We start from the raw sequence: 20334 nt of genomic DNA on the forward strand, positions 1-20334 counted from the left end.
TTTGAACTAGGAAACTCCAGCCATTCTTTCAGGTCCATAAAGGCCTTTGTCAGAGCTGCCCTGAGATATTTTGCTGAGCCATAAAAATAAGAGAATTGCCCTCTCCTACCACACAATTCTACAGACAAAAGCCAATCTTTTGCAAGGGAGTATAATATGGGGAAGGCCACATAGCATACACAACTCAGTCTTCTAACATCTCACCACTGGCCCCTCGCTCCATATATCTGCTGTCTTAGGCTGCAGAAATAATGCAGTTTGACACCTCTTTAACAGTCATTGTTCCATGCTGTGGAATTCTGCCATTTGTAGTTTTGCAAACAATACAGTCTTCTCTGTCAGAGAGCTCTGGTGCCACAACAAACTACAGATCCTAGCCTTCCATGGCATTGTGCTAGGGAAGTTAAAATAGTATCAAATTGCATTATTTCTGCAGTGCAGATGCAGCCTCAGATTGGAATCTTCTAGGCAGTTTACACTGGTGTAACCACCAGTTATGCCAGATTAAGTACATTTAAAGATTCTGAGGAAGGAAGTATCTTGTACCTTCTTGTGCAATGCCTTTAATCACCAGTGTGCCAAGGAAGCTGGAAGTTCTTCCTGTCAGGTTAGTGATAGATACAAGCCTAGATAGACGAATGACCTCACTGGGCATGCAACAACTTTCTTCCTATTAGCATAACCAGTCATTCTGATGTGCTATGAACCATTTGGTTGCACTCATTCAGTGTCATGAACTATGTCACATTTTTGTCCTTTCATAGATGCAGCAAACATCTGTGGTTGTTATGTGCAAAACAAGGCAAGGAGCTAAGAAGTATAAATTGGCCCAAATGCACTTGGTGTAAAAAAACAAAATGGACATCACTGTAGGAAAAGCATGACATGGGATTTGCTAGATGTAGCCTGTGCTTGTAACAGAGTCAGTGGTGGTACAAAAATCAAAGGCAAAGGATTGTTAGCAAGTCTGTTTTGCCAGGCTGATTGATCATAATTTGTAGCAATGATTTATTTTAAAGATAGTTTTAAAAATATCTTGCAGTTTTCACTAAAGCCATTGCTGAGACAGAACCTGGGCCAAGAGAAGTAAAACCAGACAACAGACAATTTACTTAGTGCCAGCAAACCTAAAATTATATTTCTACTTTCACCTCAGCCTAGCCATTTACGCTGAAGGAGTTAGTTTTCTTTCCAAGTGGCATGTGAAGGATTTTGGGTGTGACAAAACAAGCACAGGTAATTCTCAGGTAATTCTCAGTCATTTTGCACTGGGATGGTGACTGTTATCACAAAGGGACTGTGCTTTGAAAAATTGGACTTTTAAAGTAGGAGTTATGATGTGATGGCTGGCTAAGCTTCTTTGCCTCATATAAAGTTGCACTTATATTCATTCTTACTTTTATAGCATTTCTCTCTCTTTCTGTAATTTGTATTTGGTATATTTATATTTCTCTTATTTATCTAAAATCTGTTATAGCTTAAGATTTGGAATGTTAATTCTGAATGTACTGTGTCTTCTAACAGCTTAGAATATTCAACCAATAAACAAAATAAAATAAAATAATAAAATAAAATATCTATTCCTGGTGACTGCAAGCACCTAAAAAGAAAAAAAGAAGGAAGAGTCTGTCATCATGAATCCAGAAGACCGTGGCTGAAATCTTTGTTAATGCCCTAGACCAGCAGCAGGTGGTGGCAGCAGTGGGGGGGGGGGGGGGGGGAGACTGCAAGTGCAATGACTCTGAAAGGATAAGGCACTGGAAAAAATAGGCTGATTGGAGCCAGCAGATTTGGGCTGTTTTCCTGCACCACTGCTGTGTGATTCTGGGAAAACTGCAATTGTTAGTGTGGTTCACTGACAGGATTCTTGATCATATTTGGTGGTGGTGCACTTCACAGATGGTAAGATGCATATCATTCTCATGCCAACAACAGCGACAATATGTGTATCCTTTGGTTATATGAACTGGCCCCAGAACGACTGGCAGTGAAATGATCCTCTCAGGTTGTATAGGCTGTCAGTTCTGACAGTTTCTCCTTCTTGTCTCTTGGAAAACAGAATCATATATACCAATATGACCTGATCGGGGCCCCTTACCCTAAGTCTCAGGTGTGATGGAGGACACCAACTTGTCATCAATCAACTGTCAGCTGAGTCAACTAAGGTACATGCACTAGAGTGGATGGGTCTAGTGCATTTGTCTCAAGCAGCAAAATACCTTGGTAGGACCCTTACTGGTCCTAACAAATAGCTGGAGAGAATGTACACAAATAGGGAAGCAGATTCTGAGAGAGCAGGAGACGTTAGGATAATTCCACGGGGTGGAAAGAATCTTCTGTGGGCCTCAATTTTCATTCCCAACAGTCCTTTTGCATCCTTTCTCTTCCAGTCTGTGTAGCTTCTCATATTAGTCCAATGAATATTTACTTATTTATCTGCAATTTATCCCATCTTCCTTTAAAATCAAGACAAACCCTGAAAAAACAACAACCAAAAAGTCAGAAATAGCAAACCCCAAATAAGCAGAATAGAAATATAAAACTAGTACATTATAGCACCGTACATGCACACGCACATGCACACAAATATGACATCAAACCTAGGTCACTAGCTTCAGCTTTGAATAAGGAGAAGTTCATCTTGGTTGTTCTTGATGATGATGATGATGATATTGCTACACCTGCTGATTTTAATCTTTGGCTGGAAAGGCCCTACTTCATTGCCTGACTGGAATCCACAGCAAGGGCATATCCTACTTTTGTACCTCACAACTACAAAAACACGTGTGGGCAGAATCCCCACCAATGGCACGAGAGAGAGAGAGAGAGAGAGAGAGCAAGGCAGAACAGCAAAGCTCAAGATTTAAAACACAGAGGTTTGGGGAATGATTTCATCTGTTTGTTTTGCTGGAGAGGACCTGAGAGTCAATATGATCTTGAAAAGCTCCCCAACCGATCCATGCCAAAGTCAACAGTCTACCTTGCATCCTTCCTCCATCCTTCGTGCTTGAACCACCTTTGACATGTGTGCACATGACTTACCCACTTTTTTCTTTCCCAGGCCACAACTTAGCATAAACTTATGCATTCAGACATCCACTGCAATCAATGCTCAAAGCATGCTCAATGTGTCAAATTATATCCTCAGCGTTCACAGATCTCTCCTATCCCCTACCTAGTTAATCTTTATATTAGTCTTATCAACTCATAGATGCATGTGGCAATTAGTATGACACAAGCGTCCACGGACACAGGCATCTTCGTCAGATGCAGCTGAGGAAGGCCCGCAAGGTTCTTTTTTGCTGCAACATACAAGTATGGCTACCCCTCTAGAAATGATCTTGTGTAGTCTTCTTATACAAATGAAAAAGAAGGCTGCCAGACAGTGATGTGTCCAATCACTACATGGCATCTACACTGAGCTTCAAATAAAATCAAGATTTTATGGGACCATAGAAGTATACAGTACATGGTAATGTCTGCTGCTTAGCTTTCTGCTGTTATCATAGTCGAGCTGTTAAAGCTCCTAGCTTCCTTTTAAAATTGGATAGCAGGGGGAATCTACTCATATGTCCCTATATGAAAAAGCTATCTCCAAATGATACTATTGTGTGTTGATTATAGGTAAGGGCATTTCACAGGAGTAGAGAAGTGACAAGAGAGGAATGGGGTGGTCAACTCTGACAACTGCTTCAAAATGTCCCCTTCTTAATGTAGCTTTCCCCTCAAATCCATCAGGCTTGCTGGAAATTAGCAATTTCTTGCATATGTTATTTGTATAATATATACACAGTACAACTGTGACTCATCTTATAGGACAGTACATTTGCAGGGAGTGTGGTATTTGCATGGAGTGAAGGCATGTGAGACAGAGTAGTGAATAACTCAAATAAAATCTGGTCAGCCTTAGAATAGCAAATGTTCCAGTAATCAATTTTTCCAACCTTGGCCAGCACCCAGTGTAACAAGCCAGTGTGAGTTGTAAGTTCATCTCATGTAAAGGGTGGCAGGAGATGACTAGCTGTTTCCCCCCTAACTATGATATGAAAAGGCTATGTTCCCATCTCAGGATCTGGCAACTGTGCTGCTGGAAGCTGTATCTCCACTGCAGAAATAATCCAGGTTGGCACCATTTTAACTGCCATGACTTAAGGCTATGGAATTCTGGGAAGTGTAGTTTGTTGTGGCACCAGAGCTCTCTGACAGAGAAGGTTGAATTTCTCAGAAAACATCAATTCCCAGAATTGTGATTGAATAAAAAATACAACTAATTGATGTATCCCTACTGAGAGAGAGAGAGAGAGAGAAGGAAAGAGAAAGATTCTGTTGCTTCAGTAATAAAATCTATTCCTTCAGCAATAGATATTGTAGTTCAATTGACTCAATTGCATTTAAAGTTTAATACAACGTATATTTATTGCAAACAATAATATACAAAAAAGGTAAGTTTTACAGAGAACCAAAGGGATTTGCAACAAAATGACACACACACAAACCCTATCTAAAACTGATTTTAAAAGGACAGGTCTTTTAAGTTACAGAAATACTTTAAAAAGATCTGCTTTTTAATATAGGAATAGAAAAGATACCATATTATAAGAGTGCTTTAAGATTTTTCTTCTACTGAATTCCCTACAAAACTGTTAACAAATATATCTTTTTTTAAATAAAAAAAGTTGGCTACCTTTTTTTAAAAAAAGCAATCTGTAACTGTTCAGCCACAGCTTCACTGAAGTTAGTTCTCCCCTTAACCTCCCCCTTAACTCGATTTGCAGGAAGAAGTGGAAGGTGAGCAGGGCACATTGGGAGCTATCTATCAAGAACTTCTGGTCTGCAGCTTCCCTTCATTACTTTGGGGTTTTCAAGGAGACATCCCTCGATCCCAAAGCCCTATGGAAATGTGCAAACCCCATGGAAAAGAAGCTTCACAGAGCAGTAAAGCGTGACAATTGCACCCATTTTTTTTATTGCTTCACTTGGACACATGAAGGTCTGGCTTATGTAGATGTAGTGCTTATGTAGAAGCAGTCAGACCTTGAGGTACCAGCGTCGGTTGTACCGCTCTATCTGACACAATCATTTAAAAAATACATGTAAAAGAAATCCCTGCATATTTTTTAAGAAGGAAAAATACAAGGGAGGATTGTTTGTTTGTTTTTTTCTTTTAAAAAAACCCAGCATCCTGGGAAGCATTTAAAAATGGCATCCCCACCTTTAGTGGTGCAGACTATTCTGCCTTCCTATTATCTCTGCTGCATGTGTAGACAAACTTAGGCCCAGTTCACGAGTCCAGAAGCTCTGAGGCAGAAAGCAAAGCCAAAGACTCAGTGATACACTACTTTTGCAATCTTGTATTTGTTTACAGTGAGAAAATCAAGGGGATGAGGGAAGCTTTCCAGTTTATTCTTTTAAAAAAGGACAAAAAGAAAAAAAAAAAAGAGGAAGCAAGACAGAAAGGACAACAAAAGGAAGCAGATGTATTTGTACAAACCTAAGACACATTCGGAAGGAATAATAACAACAACAATAATAATAAAAATACAAAAAAGAACAAGAGAGATAAATAACAGGTTATTGATTTAGACCATAATTTAAAGATTAGGCACCATATACCCTCTGTGTAAGACTCTGCCATTTCTGTTTACATTACAAGAAGTTGTAATGTGGAAAGGAGGAAATGGAAGAAAAAAACGCATGATTAAAACTTCTTTTCACAAAATAAATATATATATTTCTTTTCTTTTTTCTTTTCTTTTAAAAAAGACACCAATGCAAGTTTGCTAAAGTCAATATTTCCCCCCATTGCCACCATCACTGCCATCCCTGCCAATGGGTTCCATGGAGTAGAAAATCCAGTTCATAATGGGATTTGGAGGGAAGGTATGTTTTGGACTATCCAAACTCTCCCTCATATGGAGAGGCCTTGTGTCTGAAGCCAAGGTAGAGGTGGTGTGTGTGTGTGTGTGAGAGAGAGAATGAATGTGCATGCCAAGGTTAGGGAATGCTGTTTGGTGGCTTTATAATTGGGTGTTGGTGGTTGCCAAGAATACAAAACAATTTTTGAAAAAAGCTTCAGACCTTACAAGCTGAGCTCTTCTCCTTCAGAGACTCACATTTTCCCACTTGGCAATGAGGGAATCATTGTGCAAGTCTCTTGGAAGCTAACACAAGGTTGTTCTTTAAGGCTTTTCATGAATGTTGAGTTAAGGCTCAAGGTGTTATTTCTTTAAAAAAATTATCCCAAAACATAGTTTATTTCCAAGCTAGAAAAATATCATCTCTTTCCAAATCAACATTATTATACTGAGCAAGTAACCACTGGTTAGTGAGGACCCCCCCCCCCCCCCCGTTTTTGTTTTCATTGACTTTATGCACACATTTTTGCTCTCAACAAGCAAAAGACAATTGACTATATAAAAATACCTCTGACAGCAAGGCAAAGAGCTAAGGCATATTGTTTGACTAAGTGTTGTTTAACTGCCAAAAGAAAAAGGAACATTTTTTTTAAAGTGTGTCTAAAAACATGAAGTAAAATCACATATAAATCCCCCCAAATTGGTGAGGAATCATACACAGTACATACTAAAAAATATTTAAAATAGAGAATATTCCTCACAGAGGAATGCTATGACTCTTCTCTCTCTCTCTCTTTTTTTTTTGTCTTTTAAAAATATTTTTAGTTATTGTTAAAAAAACAATTACCAAAGTCCATAGCTAGGCAAACTAAATTGGTCACTTGTAGAAGGAAAAATAAAAAGAAATCGCCTTCAAATTAAAGTATTAAGTCCAGCAGGGAATGTTTCTTTACTGAGCAGAACAGTCTGGCTGATTTCAAAAGGATGCTGTAGTGCACAAGGCAGAATTGGATTTCTTCTGTTCTCACCACTCACTCATTTGTTCATGGTTAGCTTTTTAGTTTTCCTTTTGTTTTTAAAACCGTTCTTGAGTCTGAGGAAGTTTTTTACCCTCATTCAAAACCTCACGGCCTGGTCAGCTGGGTGTAGACGGGCTGTTCCCAGTGCTGGGGGCTGTGGGTCTGAGGGATGGAAGGCACCCCAGTAGTGTCTGCAATGGGTGTATACATGGGCCTCTGGGTTGGGTTCATGTAGGTGAACGTGGAGTAAAGGCTGGAGCTCTGGCTGGCGGCGTGGCTGTAGTAGGAGTTGGAGCTCTGGTGGTCTGTGTAGTCATACTGTGAGCGTGTGATGGTCGGGTAGGAGGAACTGTAGTGCTGGAGGTTGAAGGAACTGTAGCTCATCTGCTGAGGGGAGTGCTGTTGCTGCTCGCTGTAATGGCTGGGGCTGAGCTGCTCTGTCTTGATATGTGTCCTCTGCTGGGGAGGCTGCCCTGGCTCGGTGCTCAGAGAGGTCAATGCATGTGGCTGTGGTGGCTGTGGTGGCGGCTGTTGAGCTTGGGATGGCGGCTGTGGTGGCTGCTGAGAGGGTGGCGGCGGCTGCTGAGGCGGTGGTTGCTTGGACATCCAGATGTGCCCAGGACCAGTAGGAGTTGCGGTCGTACTGCTGATCCCATAGCTGCCGGTGTAGGTGACTTGGCCGGGCTGGCCATGTGTAGCCGGGACACCTGGGTGGCCATTGGGTGGGAGATACTGATCAAACTCATTGACGTCAAAGGTCTCAATGTTGGAGATGACATCGCTGCTGAGCTCGCCAATGTCCACGTCACGAAAGTCGATGTGAGGTGGCTGCCTCCCTCCTTCTTGCAGTGGGCGACCTTCCCGCTTTAGGTCCTGCTTACCAGTCTGGACATCTGTTTTCGGGGTGGTGGGAGGAGTAGGAGGCCCTTGAGACTGCCCTGTAGGAGACAGAAAGGAAATGGCTCAGCTTCATGTTAGACGTCTGCTCCCTTTTCCACCTTTGAAGTCTAATTGCAGGTGGACCACACCTGGGCCTATCTCTTCCTACTGATATGGGCACAAAGAGAGTGCCATAAAGCCGTGGAAATCTAACGACGGACATTTTAATAAGCCAAAGGTGTTGTATTAACTGTGATAGTTCAGTTAATAGTTAACTCTGGCTGGAGGTGCGTGAAATGAGAGGCTGGAAGGCTGACTTATAATTCAATGGATCGCCATTGAAGATAGGTAGTTATATGGCCCTAAACCATAATGTTTTAATGTTATTGTCTTAGAGAAAGGCAAGGACTTTTTAATTGCACTGTGTGTAAATTATACTTTGTGTTGATGTTTCTCCATATCATTTCCCTAGAAACATCCATAACTGTGATGGATTTTTGAAGACATATCACACACGCGCACACACACATGCACACACGCACACACAACTTCCCTTGCACATCTAGCTGTTTGTACTGTGTACAGTGTCCCACAACTCATATTACTGATCCATCAGCTGGCAGACTGCTAATTATGCTGTGCAATTCAGCTCTTTCTATGTGTTTGTCTGCATGAGAACGTCTTTATTTTCTTCAGCAAAAAGAACTTTGGAAAATGGTGTACTTACCAGAATGTTCTCCAGGGGAATGGACTTCACTCATGCTGGAGGAAGACTGAGGAGAATCTGCCTGCAGGGCCTTGAAGATAGCATTAGGAGAGATGTGGGTTTGCTCAGCTCCTTCCTCTTGCTCAGCCTGCCCATTCTTGACTGACTTTCTCCTCCGTGGCTGGTACTTGTAGTCTGGATGGTCCTTTTTATGTTGCACCCTCAGCCGTTCTGCCTCCTCAACAAATGGCCTCTTCTCACTCTCATTTAATAACCTGAGTGGGACACAGCAAGACAGGAAAGGCCTGTGGTTATTTAGGGTTATGCTGCTGTTGTGTGCCTGATTTATGGTGACTCTAAAGGAAACCTATCGGGTTTTTTCTGAGGCTGAGAGTATGTGACTTGCCCAGAATCATCCAGTGGGTTTCCATGACTGAGTGGGGATTTGAACTCTGGTCTCCAGCAACATAATCCAACACCCAAATCTCTACACCGTGCTGGCTTCTGTTTATGTCTATGCTGCAACTAAAATTGAGATTTCTAGTACATACCACTTAGGCTAGATCTGTGCTAAAGGGGCCATTGTGTGGGCAACACTCAGCCAGGCAGCTGTTGGAGGTCAGGAATGTGTGCCAAATGAGCTCCTGGTCCTATGAAGCTCCTGATCCAGACCCTGATGTGCCAGTATGCCATGCTGCCCAAAATGCCAAAGATCCACAATACACCTGGCAAGCAAGGAGGCATGGGGCAGTGCTGTCTATTCCAGCATCTCTCTCCCTGGAAACTTCCCCTGGGACATCTGGGCCTTGTCAGGAAGGGCACTTGCCTCTGCTCTGCACTGGTCCAGCTTAACCAATTGAGGATCTCTTTTAGACTTTTTTAAACTCCCAATCTTGCCCTGGAAGAAACTAGTAGACAGTTTTGGTGGCCAACAAGGTATGAGACAGCCAACAAAGTAAGGTGGAAAAAAAAACCCAAACAACAAGAAGCCAGTGCAGGAATTTTCCTCCTCCCTCTCTGTTAAGTGAAACTTGGTTGAAGCTGGCACCTATGCCACTCCATCCCACTTAAAACCCACAAATGTGGATTCAGTACCCAATTAGGGATAGAATCATAAAATCCTAGAATCCTAGAGTTGGAAGAGACCACAAGGACCATCCAGTCCAATCCCATTCTGCCATGCAGGAACTCTCAATCACAGCATCCCTGACAGATGGCCATCCAGCCTCTGCTTAAAGACCTCCAAGGAAGGATCAGACATCTCAGGTGGCTCCCGCTCCCACATATGCTGACCATAGCTCTATGGCTAAATTCCAGAGAACTCTCTGTTCCACTTTCAAATCAGGCTTAGCTTTTTCTCCCCCCCCCCCCCACTTTTTTTTCTGTTTTGCAAGTCACAAGCATGGCAGCAGCCAGGTGACTCACTTTCCCTTAATCCACCCTCGGTGGCAAGTCATCCTTCCTATCCAGCCTCCTCTTGGTTCATCCCTGCCAACTTATGCCAGCCATCATCACACCCTTTCCATGCCTGTTTTAAGTTTTGGTCCTGAGCAAGGTGCAATTTGTGCCAGGGCTTAGTCTTCTTATTTATTTTCAATAGCCTGGCCAAGCTTTTGAAGTAATAAAGAGAAATTACCCCTGGGCATTATTCTGGAGAACAGAGTTCATATTCCGGCTTGACCATGTCAACCCACTGGGGAAGGCAATGGCAACCCCCCTCTGAAGAAACTTGCCAAGAAACCCCCATGAAAATCTCGCCATAAGAGCAGCAGCAACAACAACAACAACAACAATGTACAGAAAGCCTTTAAGAGTAACTACAATATACTGTATCTGTACACTTTATTGATTTACCGCATTTATATCCCACCTTTCTCCTCGAAAAAGGGATCTAAGGGAAGATGAAATCCATTTGTTTAGGATACAAAAGTAGACCTTTTGAACCATATGACTGGCTGGATTGCAAGACAGTTTTTTAAATGAGATTTAGCATTTCACCACTTTAGAAACAGCTTCATTTTTTTGACCGTTCTTGTTTTCTCTTGGCGTGGCATCTGCTCTGCAGAACCAAACCAGAGTCTTTTTGCCCCCTAAGCTAAAACAAACTGTAGAAAATACAGATACATTGCTCCAGATTTGCAGTGACACCCCAAATTTTGATTCAGAAGCCCTTTTCCAGCCCAACCTGACTAATATCCCTTGTCTCTAAACTCCCTTAATGCTTTGGGGGGTGGGATTTATGTCCAAGTACTGTATATCTAACTATGCTAAAGGCACCAGTTTCTGTCTGATGTTGGAGGCTAAGCAGGATCCGCTTTGGTCAGTACTTGGATGGGACACCACCAATGAATACCAGGCATTATAGACTATGTTTCAGAGGACGGCACTGTCAAAACCACCTCTGGGGATTTCTTGCTGAGGAAAACGCTGTGACATCCATGGGGTTGCCACAAACCACAGACTTTATATGGGACTTCCTATGAAATGCAAGATTTCATGGAGAACCCTGTCCCTCCACTTCTCCCTCTCCAATCTGAGGCCACTGTAGCTGCCCTGGCTCAGGGCTATGGAATCCTGGGACTGATTGCTCTGGTGAGATATTTAGCCTTCTTTGTGTCAGAGAGCTCGGGTGCCCCAATGAACTAGAAATCCCAGGATCCCCCTAGCATGGAGCCAGGGCAGTCCAGGTGGTGTCAAAGTGGATTATTTCTGCAGTGTGGACACTGCCAAAAGAAGCAGCTCTGGATTGAACCCACTCCTGGGGAGCCAAAGGGCCTGCAAGCAAACTCCAAGGGACCAAATGTATCCTCCCTTGCTCTCATTCTCTCATGCCACATTCTCTCCTGCTGCTGCTGCCACACTGCAAAATGAATGTGCTTCGACACCTTTTGGACTGCCAGGGCTCCATTCCAGGGAACCCTTGGATTTGTAGTTTGTTGTGGCACCCGAGCTCTCTGAAAGAGAAGGCTAAATAGCCACCAAACAACCAACCTCAGGATGGCAGAGCATGGAGCTGGGGCAGGGAAAGGGCCTCAGACTGGATCCTTGCTCCAGTGTGGATGCAGCCTGGGCATTTCCCTCTCTTCAGAAGCAAAGCCTCCTGGGCTCAGTGGAATTACTGTACAGGAAAGACTTGACTATAAGTCGAGGGCACGTTTTGGGGCCAAAATGATGGATTTGGATAGGACCCATGGGTAAGAGCAGGGGCATATGGCAAAGGATGCAGCAAAGCAAAACAAGGCCAAAGAGCGTACTAAATTCCAGCAGACATAACACTTGGTACCAATCCCAGGATTCCATAGCAGGGAGGCAGGGCACTTCGAGCGGGGTCCAAGGGGATGATTTCTGCAATGCGGATGCAGGCAGCCGAAGTTGGACCCCGCTGGAAGTGCCCTGCCTCCCTGCTATGGAATCCTGGGATTGCCAGTCCCTGGGCGTGCCAGCGTCTTCTTACCTCCAGAGCTTGCCCAGGGTCTTGCTGAGCTCGGCGTTGTGGAGGTGCGGGTACTGGTCGGCCAGCTTCCTCCGGGCAGCCTGGGCCCAGACCATGAAGGCGTTCATGGGTCGCTTGACGTGGGGCTTGTTCTTGCTGGAGCCGTTGACGCGGACGGGCATGGGCACCAGGGTCCAGTCGTAGCCCTTCAGCACCTGGCTGACCGCCTCGCGGATGCAGACCGGGAACTTGTCCTCCTCCTCCTCCTCGGCCGGCCCTCCTCCGCCTCCGGCCCCCGGGGCTGCCCCGGCTCCGGCGCCTGCCAGGGCCTCTTTCTTCAGCTCGGCGGCGGCGGCGGGCTCGGCTCCTTTGGGGAAGGCGGCGTTCTCGGGGGGCCGGGTGTTCTCGGCGTCGGAGCCGGAGCCCCCCGAGGGAGAAGGGGAGGCGGCCGAGTCCTCCGAGAGGGAAGGGCTGGGCGCCCCCGAGAGGCCCTTCTCCTGCTCCTGGCTCATCTTCAGGAAGGGGTCCAGCAGATTCATGCCGGAGGGAAGGCGGGCGCAGCGGCAGAGAAGAGCAGGCAGAAGGAGAGCAGCCTCAGCAGCAGGAGCCCGACGGCGCTTAAGAGAGAGGCATGGAAGGGGCCCGAGAGGGAGCAAGAGCAAGAGCCCCGACGGCGCCCCACTCGGCCAAGGGACCCTCGGGGGGCATCCAGGTCCACTGCCCTCTCGCCTCTTCCCCGCGCCCCTCGGCCAAGGAGGGCGACTCTCCTCTCGACGGGCCTTTCTGACGGACTCCGAGGGGAAGGCGAGGGCTCCTTGGCTCGCTCTCTGCCTCTCGGCTCCGCTTTCTGAGGCGCCCGAATAAATAGCCTCGGCGGCGCTTTCAGCTCCGGAGATCCCAGCCAATGGCGAGGCGGCCTCCGGAGGGCTGGCAGGGCCCCGATTGGAGGGAGGCAGGGAGGGAGGGAGGGAGGGAAGGGCTCCCGGAGTCGGTTCTCCCCCCCCTCCTCCTCCTCCTCCTCCTCCTCCTCCTCCCAGTTTTGGAAAGGAGGGCAGGGGAGAAAGGAAGAGCGAAAAGGAGGAGAGAGAGAGTAAGCCAGAAAAAGAAAGAAAGAAAAGAGAAAGTCGGCCTTGCAAAGGCTGCCTCTCTCTCTTCTTCTTCTCCTTCTTCTCCTTCTTTGTAATCCCTCTCCTCCTTGTTGCCTTCGATGGGAAGAGCAAAAGGCAAAGGGAAAACTCCCCTGAAGAGGAATGTCTGAAGATACTGCAAAGATCCAGCCCTCCCCCCCCTTCTGTGCAGGCTTCAGTCCCCCCACAGCACCCCCAGAGGGGAGACTTTTTGCTTTCAGTTCACTTCTCCTGCTTGCCCTTCTCCTTACACACACACACACCACACACAAGCCTGTGCTTTTGTGACTCTCTTCTACCTCCCAGGAGTAGCTGTGTTGGCCATTTCACAAATGCAAACAAATACCTTCAGTGAGACCTTTCTTGGCCAACCGAAATGCACAGTAGACTCGTTGCAAGCTTTCAAGGCTCCACTGGCTTCTTCATCAGCCAAGATGGGACAAAGCAAACAGCAGGAAAGAGACGTTAATCAGATGCCTGCATGGGGAGGGTTTGGTTTTCCTAAATAGCTTCAGTCATCATCATCATCATCATCATCATCATCATCATCATCATCATCATCAGGGTTTCAGGAAGATATTGGGATCCAGGACTAGGTTAGATTCCCCCAAACCACCTCCTTTCCAAAATGCTCCTTCCTTCCTCCTATTCTCACCTGGGGAACGTAAGAGATCGAGGGGGATTCCTAGCTTTCTAGTCCTCATACATGACAGCAACAGAGCAATAGCAAATCCGTTTCTATTCCGCTTATCCGTCCACTTAAGCACTCCCTCAGCGCTGTACAAAGTGTGACAGCCTTCCCTCCCGCAAAGAATCAAAGGAAAGGTGTTCCAGAGGCAGGTATCCAAGCCTAGCATCTGCTCCCCCCCCCCCCCCCCCCAAGTCAGAGTATCGACAACCCAAAGTCTTTTTTAAGTTGGAAAGTTATCCTGGCTTGGAATGGAGGAGTAAAGGTCTCTGAGCCCAATAGGACTGTAGCCTCCAACGCAGTATTTGGGCTTCGATGTGTAGGGGTTTGTATGTGAGGAGAGGGATCGGTATAAGAAGATCACGTCCATGATTTGGAGGAGGAGGGAGAAAACTGATTTATTATAACCGTGTGTGTGTGTGTAGATAGATAGCACACGAAGCAACAGGTTTAGCCTCTTGGAGCGTGGGCTAAAGGCAAGGCTGGACCCTGCAAATTCGGTTTCTTGGCAAAGTGGGTCGAGGTTTCAAATGGACTCAGAGGAAGCAATGCAAACCGATGTACAGCCTTCGCCTAAATTCTCCAGCCAGAGAAACCAATAAGTCTTCTTTTTCTCCATCACCCTCCTCGTTGTTATAAAATTCCTTCCAGAAACATCTGTTGCTATTGATCAGGCTTTGCGAGTTTTGCTTTAAAGATCAAAATGCGATGTCTACGAATCCTGGGACTTTTAAACATCTATCCTCTGTCCTGGGCTATATATATATGTGTGTGCGTGTTTGTGTGTGGATATAGATACAGATATAGATAAAAAAAACTAGATAGTGGGTATAATATATTGGATATACACGTGTGTGTGTGTGTCTGTGTGTGTAGGTACATACATATAGATATAGATTAAAACGAGATAGTGGGTATAATGTATTGGGTATGTGTGTGTGTATAGATTTAGATACAGATGTAGATATAAATATAGATAAAAAGCTAGATAGTGGGTATAATGTACTGGATATATATGTTTGTGTGTATTATAGTGGGTATACTATCTTTTAATCTAGTGGGTGAGGTAGAGAAAGCTCGCCAATGCATCTAAACATCCATCTGAGGAGGAAGCCGCCTCAAGTCTAGGAAAACTCATGCTCCCAACTTCTTTCTTTCAGTTAGTCTTGAAAGGTACTCCAAGATCCTTTTGCGCATTGATTTTCCAGACCAACAGGGCAGCATCTGCACCCACGACATGGACTCCCTCCCTCTGGGTTTGGTTTGCTTTCCTTGCCTGCAACCTCTTTTCAACCCTTAGCTGTCCTGTTGTCTGGCTTCGGAGGACAGAGGCTGGACTTTCCCTTGCTTTCCTTTCCTTTCCCTTTCTTTTTCCTTCTTTCCCTCCCACTCTCCTTGCAGCCTCTCTGTTTCTTTCCTTGGAACTTTCCCCCTTCTTTTCCTTCCCTGCAATTCCGGTTTCCATCCAGAGGGGGCACCACAGGCTCAAGAACCGAAGCCAGGCTTTCCAAGCTGGCTTTGGTTGAGGCAGCCCTGGGCTGGGCTGGAAATGGGATTTTTCTCAGGGATTTCTCCAGGGAGCAGAGGTGGTCCTCCTTTTCCTGGACGTGCCCTCCATTTCCTCCTTCCCTCCAGGAGAAGCCCCAAAAGCTCCTCTGTTCGGAGCAGGACTTAAAGAAGCATGCACTGACTTTTATGCCAGGGTTTGAGCTTTCCTTTGCTCATGTCCTCGCTTTCTCTGGGGCTTCCTCCGTTTTGCGGCGCCTTGTCCTCCTGGATCAGGGTGACCAGATGTCCTTCTAACCGCAAAGTAGTAGGACATCTAGTCACCCTGATCCAAGAGGACAAGGCGCCGCAAAACTGAGGGCACCACAGAGAAAGGACATGACCAAATGACAGCTCAAAATACCATCATAGAGGTAAAAATGCATACTGCTTTAAGTCCTGCTCCAAATGGAGGACATGTTCGCATCCCTCCTGGACATGAGGTTGAAATGGAGGATATGTCCTGGGAAAGGAGGATTCCTGCTCACCCTGCCCTGGAGAAACCCCTGAGAAGTCCAGCTGGCAGAAAAGGAGGACGCCAAGGAGGACGCCTGGTGCCTCTTCATGTATTGGACTTTCAGCATCTGCAAAGTTTTCAGCCTGCCTCTGGTCGAAATCGGAGTCGAGGCGATTTGATGAAAATATCCCAAGGGCTTCTACCAGAGAATCAGATCAAGCCCTATCTTTTTAAAATGGTTTTCGTGTTTATGGGTGTGAATGGATGCCTGAGTCTGTGGGAGAGAGCATTGCTTCCAGCGCATCCTTCGGCCACCCTCAGCCTTTCCCCTCTATCATCATCATCATCATCACCACCACCACTATTATGTATATCCTGCTTTCCCTCCTCCGTTGGGAAACAAAGCGGCTTACAAATTAACAACAACAATAACACAATTAAAAACATACAACAACGGGCATCAAATTAGAATTAAACTAAGATAGTATGCAAACACAACTGAAGCACCAGTTGCTCCCTCCCTTCCTTTGCTGCCTCTGTATCTCTTCCATTCCTTGTCCAAGGTTTCAAACTTGTGTGTGTTTTTGTGTGTATGGCAACCCCACAGGGTTTCCCTTAGGCAAGGAATCCTCAGAGGTGGCTTTGACAGTTCCTTCCTCCCTCTGAAACAGAGCCTACAGCAACAGATATTCATTGACAGTCTCCCTTCCAATTACTATCCAGGGCTGACCCTGCTTAGCTTTCAAGATCGGATGGGTTCTAAGTGTGTCTTTAGGGTGTGTTTTGTTGTTGTTGTGTGCCTTCAAGTCCTTTCCGACTTATCATTTTCTTGGCAAGGTTTGTTCCAAGGAGGTTCCCCTAAGGAGGCTGAGAGAGTGTGACTTGCCCAGTGGGTTTCCCTGGCCGAGCTGGGACTCGAACTCTGGTCTCCAGAGTCGCAGTCCAACGTTCAAATGGCTCCCTTCGCCTGCTTTAAAGAGACTAAACTGAGAGCTCAGATCCTATCCTTTTCTCCCAGAAGAAGAAACCCGACTTCCGAGGATGAGAGAAAGAAGCCTAGGCTCTAAGGGCTGCATCCACATTGGAGAACCCAATGCAGTTCGAAGCCACTTTAAGCGACGTAGCTCCTTCCTATGGAATCCTGGGATCTGTAGTTTTTTCGTACGATCCCAGGGTTGGAAGAGACCCCGACACCCAGCCCGTTCTGCCAGGCAGGAAGAGCCAATCTTCTTGGGTTGATTTGAACGAATCCTTTTTAAAGTGAATCTTTTTTTAAATGTAATTCTGATTTAATTTGTCGTTTTAAGGCGGGTGGCGAAAGGGGAGATGGGAATTTGTGTACTGTTATTTTATGATATGTTGGGTTGTCTTTTAGTGTAAGCCGCCTCGATCCTAATCGAGCGTAGGCAGGATAGAAATAAAAGATGGTGGTGGTGATGATGATGATGTGATGATCATGATGATTAATCAAGTCTTTCGCCTTATGCGGGTGTCTCGCCAAACTACAAATCCCCAAATCCCCTAGGATGGAGCCACGATATTTAAAGTGGTGTCAAACTGCACAGTGTAGATGCACCCTGGAAAAGTCCTATTCACTCTTATTAGAGGCGGAAGGCAGAACCCTAAGCTGGGAATAACATTGACTTTAATGGGCCTTGCTTCTCATTCTCGGGGGCTTCAGAGGTTGGGGATGCTGTGTAAGGCGATCCATCCTAACCAGCCTTTGAAGGGAAGGCATTTCGCAGAGGCCGAGCCCCTGAAAATGCTCTCCTCCCCGTTTGGGGGTCTTCTTCGCCAATACGGGCAAATTGGGTCTGTACAGGTGCTTCGTGTGTTTGTGGGACAGGATGCCAGCTGTCCCCAATTCCCTCAGGATCTTGTCTTGCGATGCGTCCGCACTGCGGCAATAACCCAGTTTTGATTGTTAATAAATCACTCATTCATTCACCCAGGTTGACACCGCTTTAACTACCGTGGATCAATGCTATGGAATTATGGGATTCCTCGTTTAGGGAGAGAGCTCGAGTGGCACAACAAATTGCACATCCCAGGATTCCACAGCATGGAGCCATGGCAGTGAAAGGTGTGTCAAACTGCGTTATTTCTGCATCCAGAGCCTGTCCTCCGTCCGTAGTTGCCAAACTTTTGCCCTCCAGGTGTTTTGGGCTTCAACTCCCAGAAGCCCCAGCCAGCTAGGTCAAGCGTCAGGAATTCTGGGATCTGGAATCCAAAACATCTGGAGGAGAAAAGTTTGGGCATCACTGCAAGTTGGCATTAAAAGAAAGGCTGCATCCAGACTGGAGAAATAACCCGGTTCGGCACCACTTTAACTCCTTTGTGGCTCAAGGCTATGGGATTCCGGGAATTGGCGCTTGTTGTGGGCCCAGAGCGGAGCGAAGCCAGCTCCCGTTCGCTTTCTTATCTCCCCCCCCCCCAATGACAAATCCAAAGCTCTTCCCCTTAAAAGAAAGTGACAACTTCCCTTCCAAGGAGTCTTCCTTCCTTCCCCAGCGGCAGAAAAGGAAGAGAGAAAGGAGAGCGGATCCGGGGGAGGAAGGCAACTTTGATCTGAAATCATTTGAAGTGGGGAGCGAAGAAAAGTAACGTTTTGTAGGAGAGAATAGTTATCGCCAGAGCCTTTGCAGCACTTAATGCCAAGGGAGGGAAACGAGTTATTTCTTTGGCACAATGTGTCCCAATAGCTCTCTTCTTTTCTTCCTTCCTTCCTTCCTTCTTTCCTGTTTTCTTCCTTTTTCCCTTTTCCTTCCTTCCTTTCTTTCATTTCCTTCCTTCCTTCTTTACTTCCCCTTCCTTCCCTTCCTTCCTTGCTTTCTGTTTTCTTCCTTTCTTCCTTCTTCCTTTCTGTTCCTTCCTTCCTTCCTTCCTTCCTTCCTTCCTTCATCTCTCTTTCTGTTTCCTTTCTTTTTTCTTCTTTCTTTTGTTCCCTTCATCTCGTCCTCTTTCCTTCCTTCCTTCCCTTTGCTTCCTTCCTTTCGGTTCCTTCCTCTTTCTTTCTTTCTTTCGTTCATTCATTTCCTCTCTCTCTCCCTCCCTCCCTCCCTTTCGTTTCTTTTGGAAGGGCAGGGGAAGACTCTTCTATTCCTCTTTAATCGAGACTTTATTCCGACCAAAGCTCTCCTTTCCCTTTTCCCCTTTTGCCGCCTCTCAACCTCGGACGGAATGATGGCCTTTTAGACAGAAAGTACCGTAAAAGCCCATTCACGGTTTCTTACCCGCCCTCCCTTTCCCCTTCTGCTAGGGATAACAGAAACCCCCAACACTCATCAGACATTGCAGAAAGGAGGAGGAGGAGGAGGATGATGATAAAAAGGAGTCTCTCGGAGAGATCATAGGTCGGAACACAAAAGAAAGAGTCTTTCTAAAGGGCAAAAGTGTCTGGAAAAGGCTCGGTTTGCCGGGGGGTGGTGGGCAAAGTATTTCTCCCTCAAAGGGACATGGACCCTTCCTCTTTTTCTCTTTGAAGAAAGGAAGAAGAACAACCTTTCCTCCAGAGTTTGGAGCCCGTTTTGGGAGGAGGAGGAGGAGGAGGAGGAGGGGAGGAGGGGATGCTTCCAGTACGCAAAAGAAGCGCCTTCAAGGTTCCAAAAAAGAAATTCCTCCCGGAGTGGATCTTGCTTCTTCCATGCAGTTCTCTCTCTCTCTCTCTTTCTTTAAATTTATTTTATTCTAACATTCATTCCCCCCCTGAATCCCCTGTCTTTGGGGTTGATGATGGATATGATGGCAGGGATGGCAACAAGAGCCACAGCTGGAGCTGAACGCTGCGTCCCTCAAAAAAAAAAACAACGAGGTACGCAATTCCTCCAGTAACGAGTGGGGAGGGCGTTACCCCGGCGGCGTCCCTTTGGGGCCGTTCTTTGCTCAGTGCGGGGCAGATTGAGCAGGGGAGGGGTCGGCAGGGGCGGGCGGGCGTGTGTGTGTGTGTGTGTGTGTGTGTGTGTGTGTGTGTGTGAAGGGCTCTCTCTCTCGCAGGGCGACAACTGTCCAGCGCTTCTGAGGCTGGCCATCAACCTCTGAGGCTGAGAGAGTGTGACCCGCCCAATGACCTCGCATGTCTCGCAAATACAGGGACAGGAGGAATAAAACCATGGCATTATCTGAGCCACAGTCTGTTCACACACACACACACACACACACACACACACATTCTTATATATGAAACACACCAAAGGAGAGATACCAGAGGATTATCATTACCTTTATTTTTGGAAAAAAGGCAACAGGAGAAAAATAAAACAAACGAGGGCTTTTTTAAAAAACTAAAAAACACCATCATATTAGAATATAATCAAATTATGTTATACTATAATATGATTTTTAAACAACAACAACAACTCATTTATTCTATTTTTCTCCAGTTGGTGCCTCCCCTCCCCCCCAAAAAAAAACCAAATCAAGGTAATGATAATCTTTTGGTATCTCTCCTTTGTTGTTTGTTGTCTGCCTTCAAACCATTTCCAGTTTGTGGCAACTCTGCCATGACATTTCCCCAGAAATCCTGGCCAGATTTGTACAGAGGGGCTTTGCATCCCCTTGAGGCTGAGAGAGTGTGACTTGCCCAAAGGTCACTAGAGGTTTGTTTGTTATTTATTTATTAAGTAAAA

General features: G+C 45.9%; 1 protein-coding gene across 1 annotated transcript; it reads right to left on the reverse strand.

The window, feature by feature from the left end:
- Nucleotides 1-4391: 4391 nt before the first annotated feature.
- On the reverse strand, nucleotides 4392-12824 carry SOX9 (SRY-box transcription factor 9). The gene is made up of 3 exons (XM_042450077.1): nucleotides 11914-12824; nucleotides 8481-8734; nucleotides 4392-7812 (listed from the first exon to the last, which is right to left on the reverse strand). Exons 1-3 carry the CDS (start codon nucleotides 12429-12431, stop codon nucleotides 6980-6982), a joined length of 1605 nt encoding a protein of 534 aa, XP_042306011.1. The 5' UTR covers nucleotides 12432-12824; the 3' UTR covers nucleotides 4392-6979.
- Between the last annotated feature and the right edge of the window lie 7510 nt (nucleotides 12825-20334).

The sequence above is a fragment of the Sceloporus undulatus genome, chromosome 2 (genome assembly GCF_019175285.1).
Source record: "Sceloporus undulatus isolate JIND9_A2432 ecotype Alabama chromosome 2, SceUnd_v1.1, whole genome shotgun sequence".
Lineage (NCBI taxonomy): Eukaryota > Metazoa > Chordata > Lepidosauria > Squamata > Phrynosomatidae > Sceloporus > Sceloporus undulatus.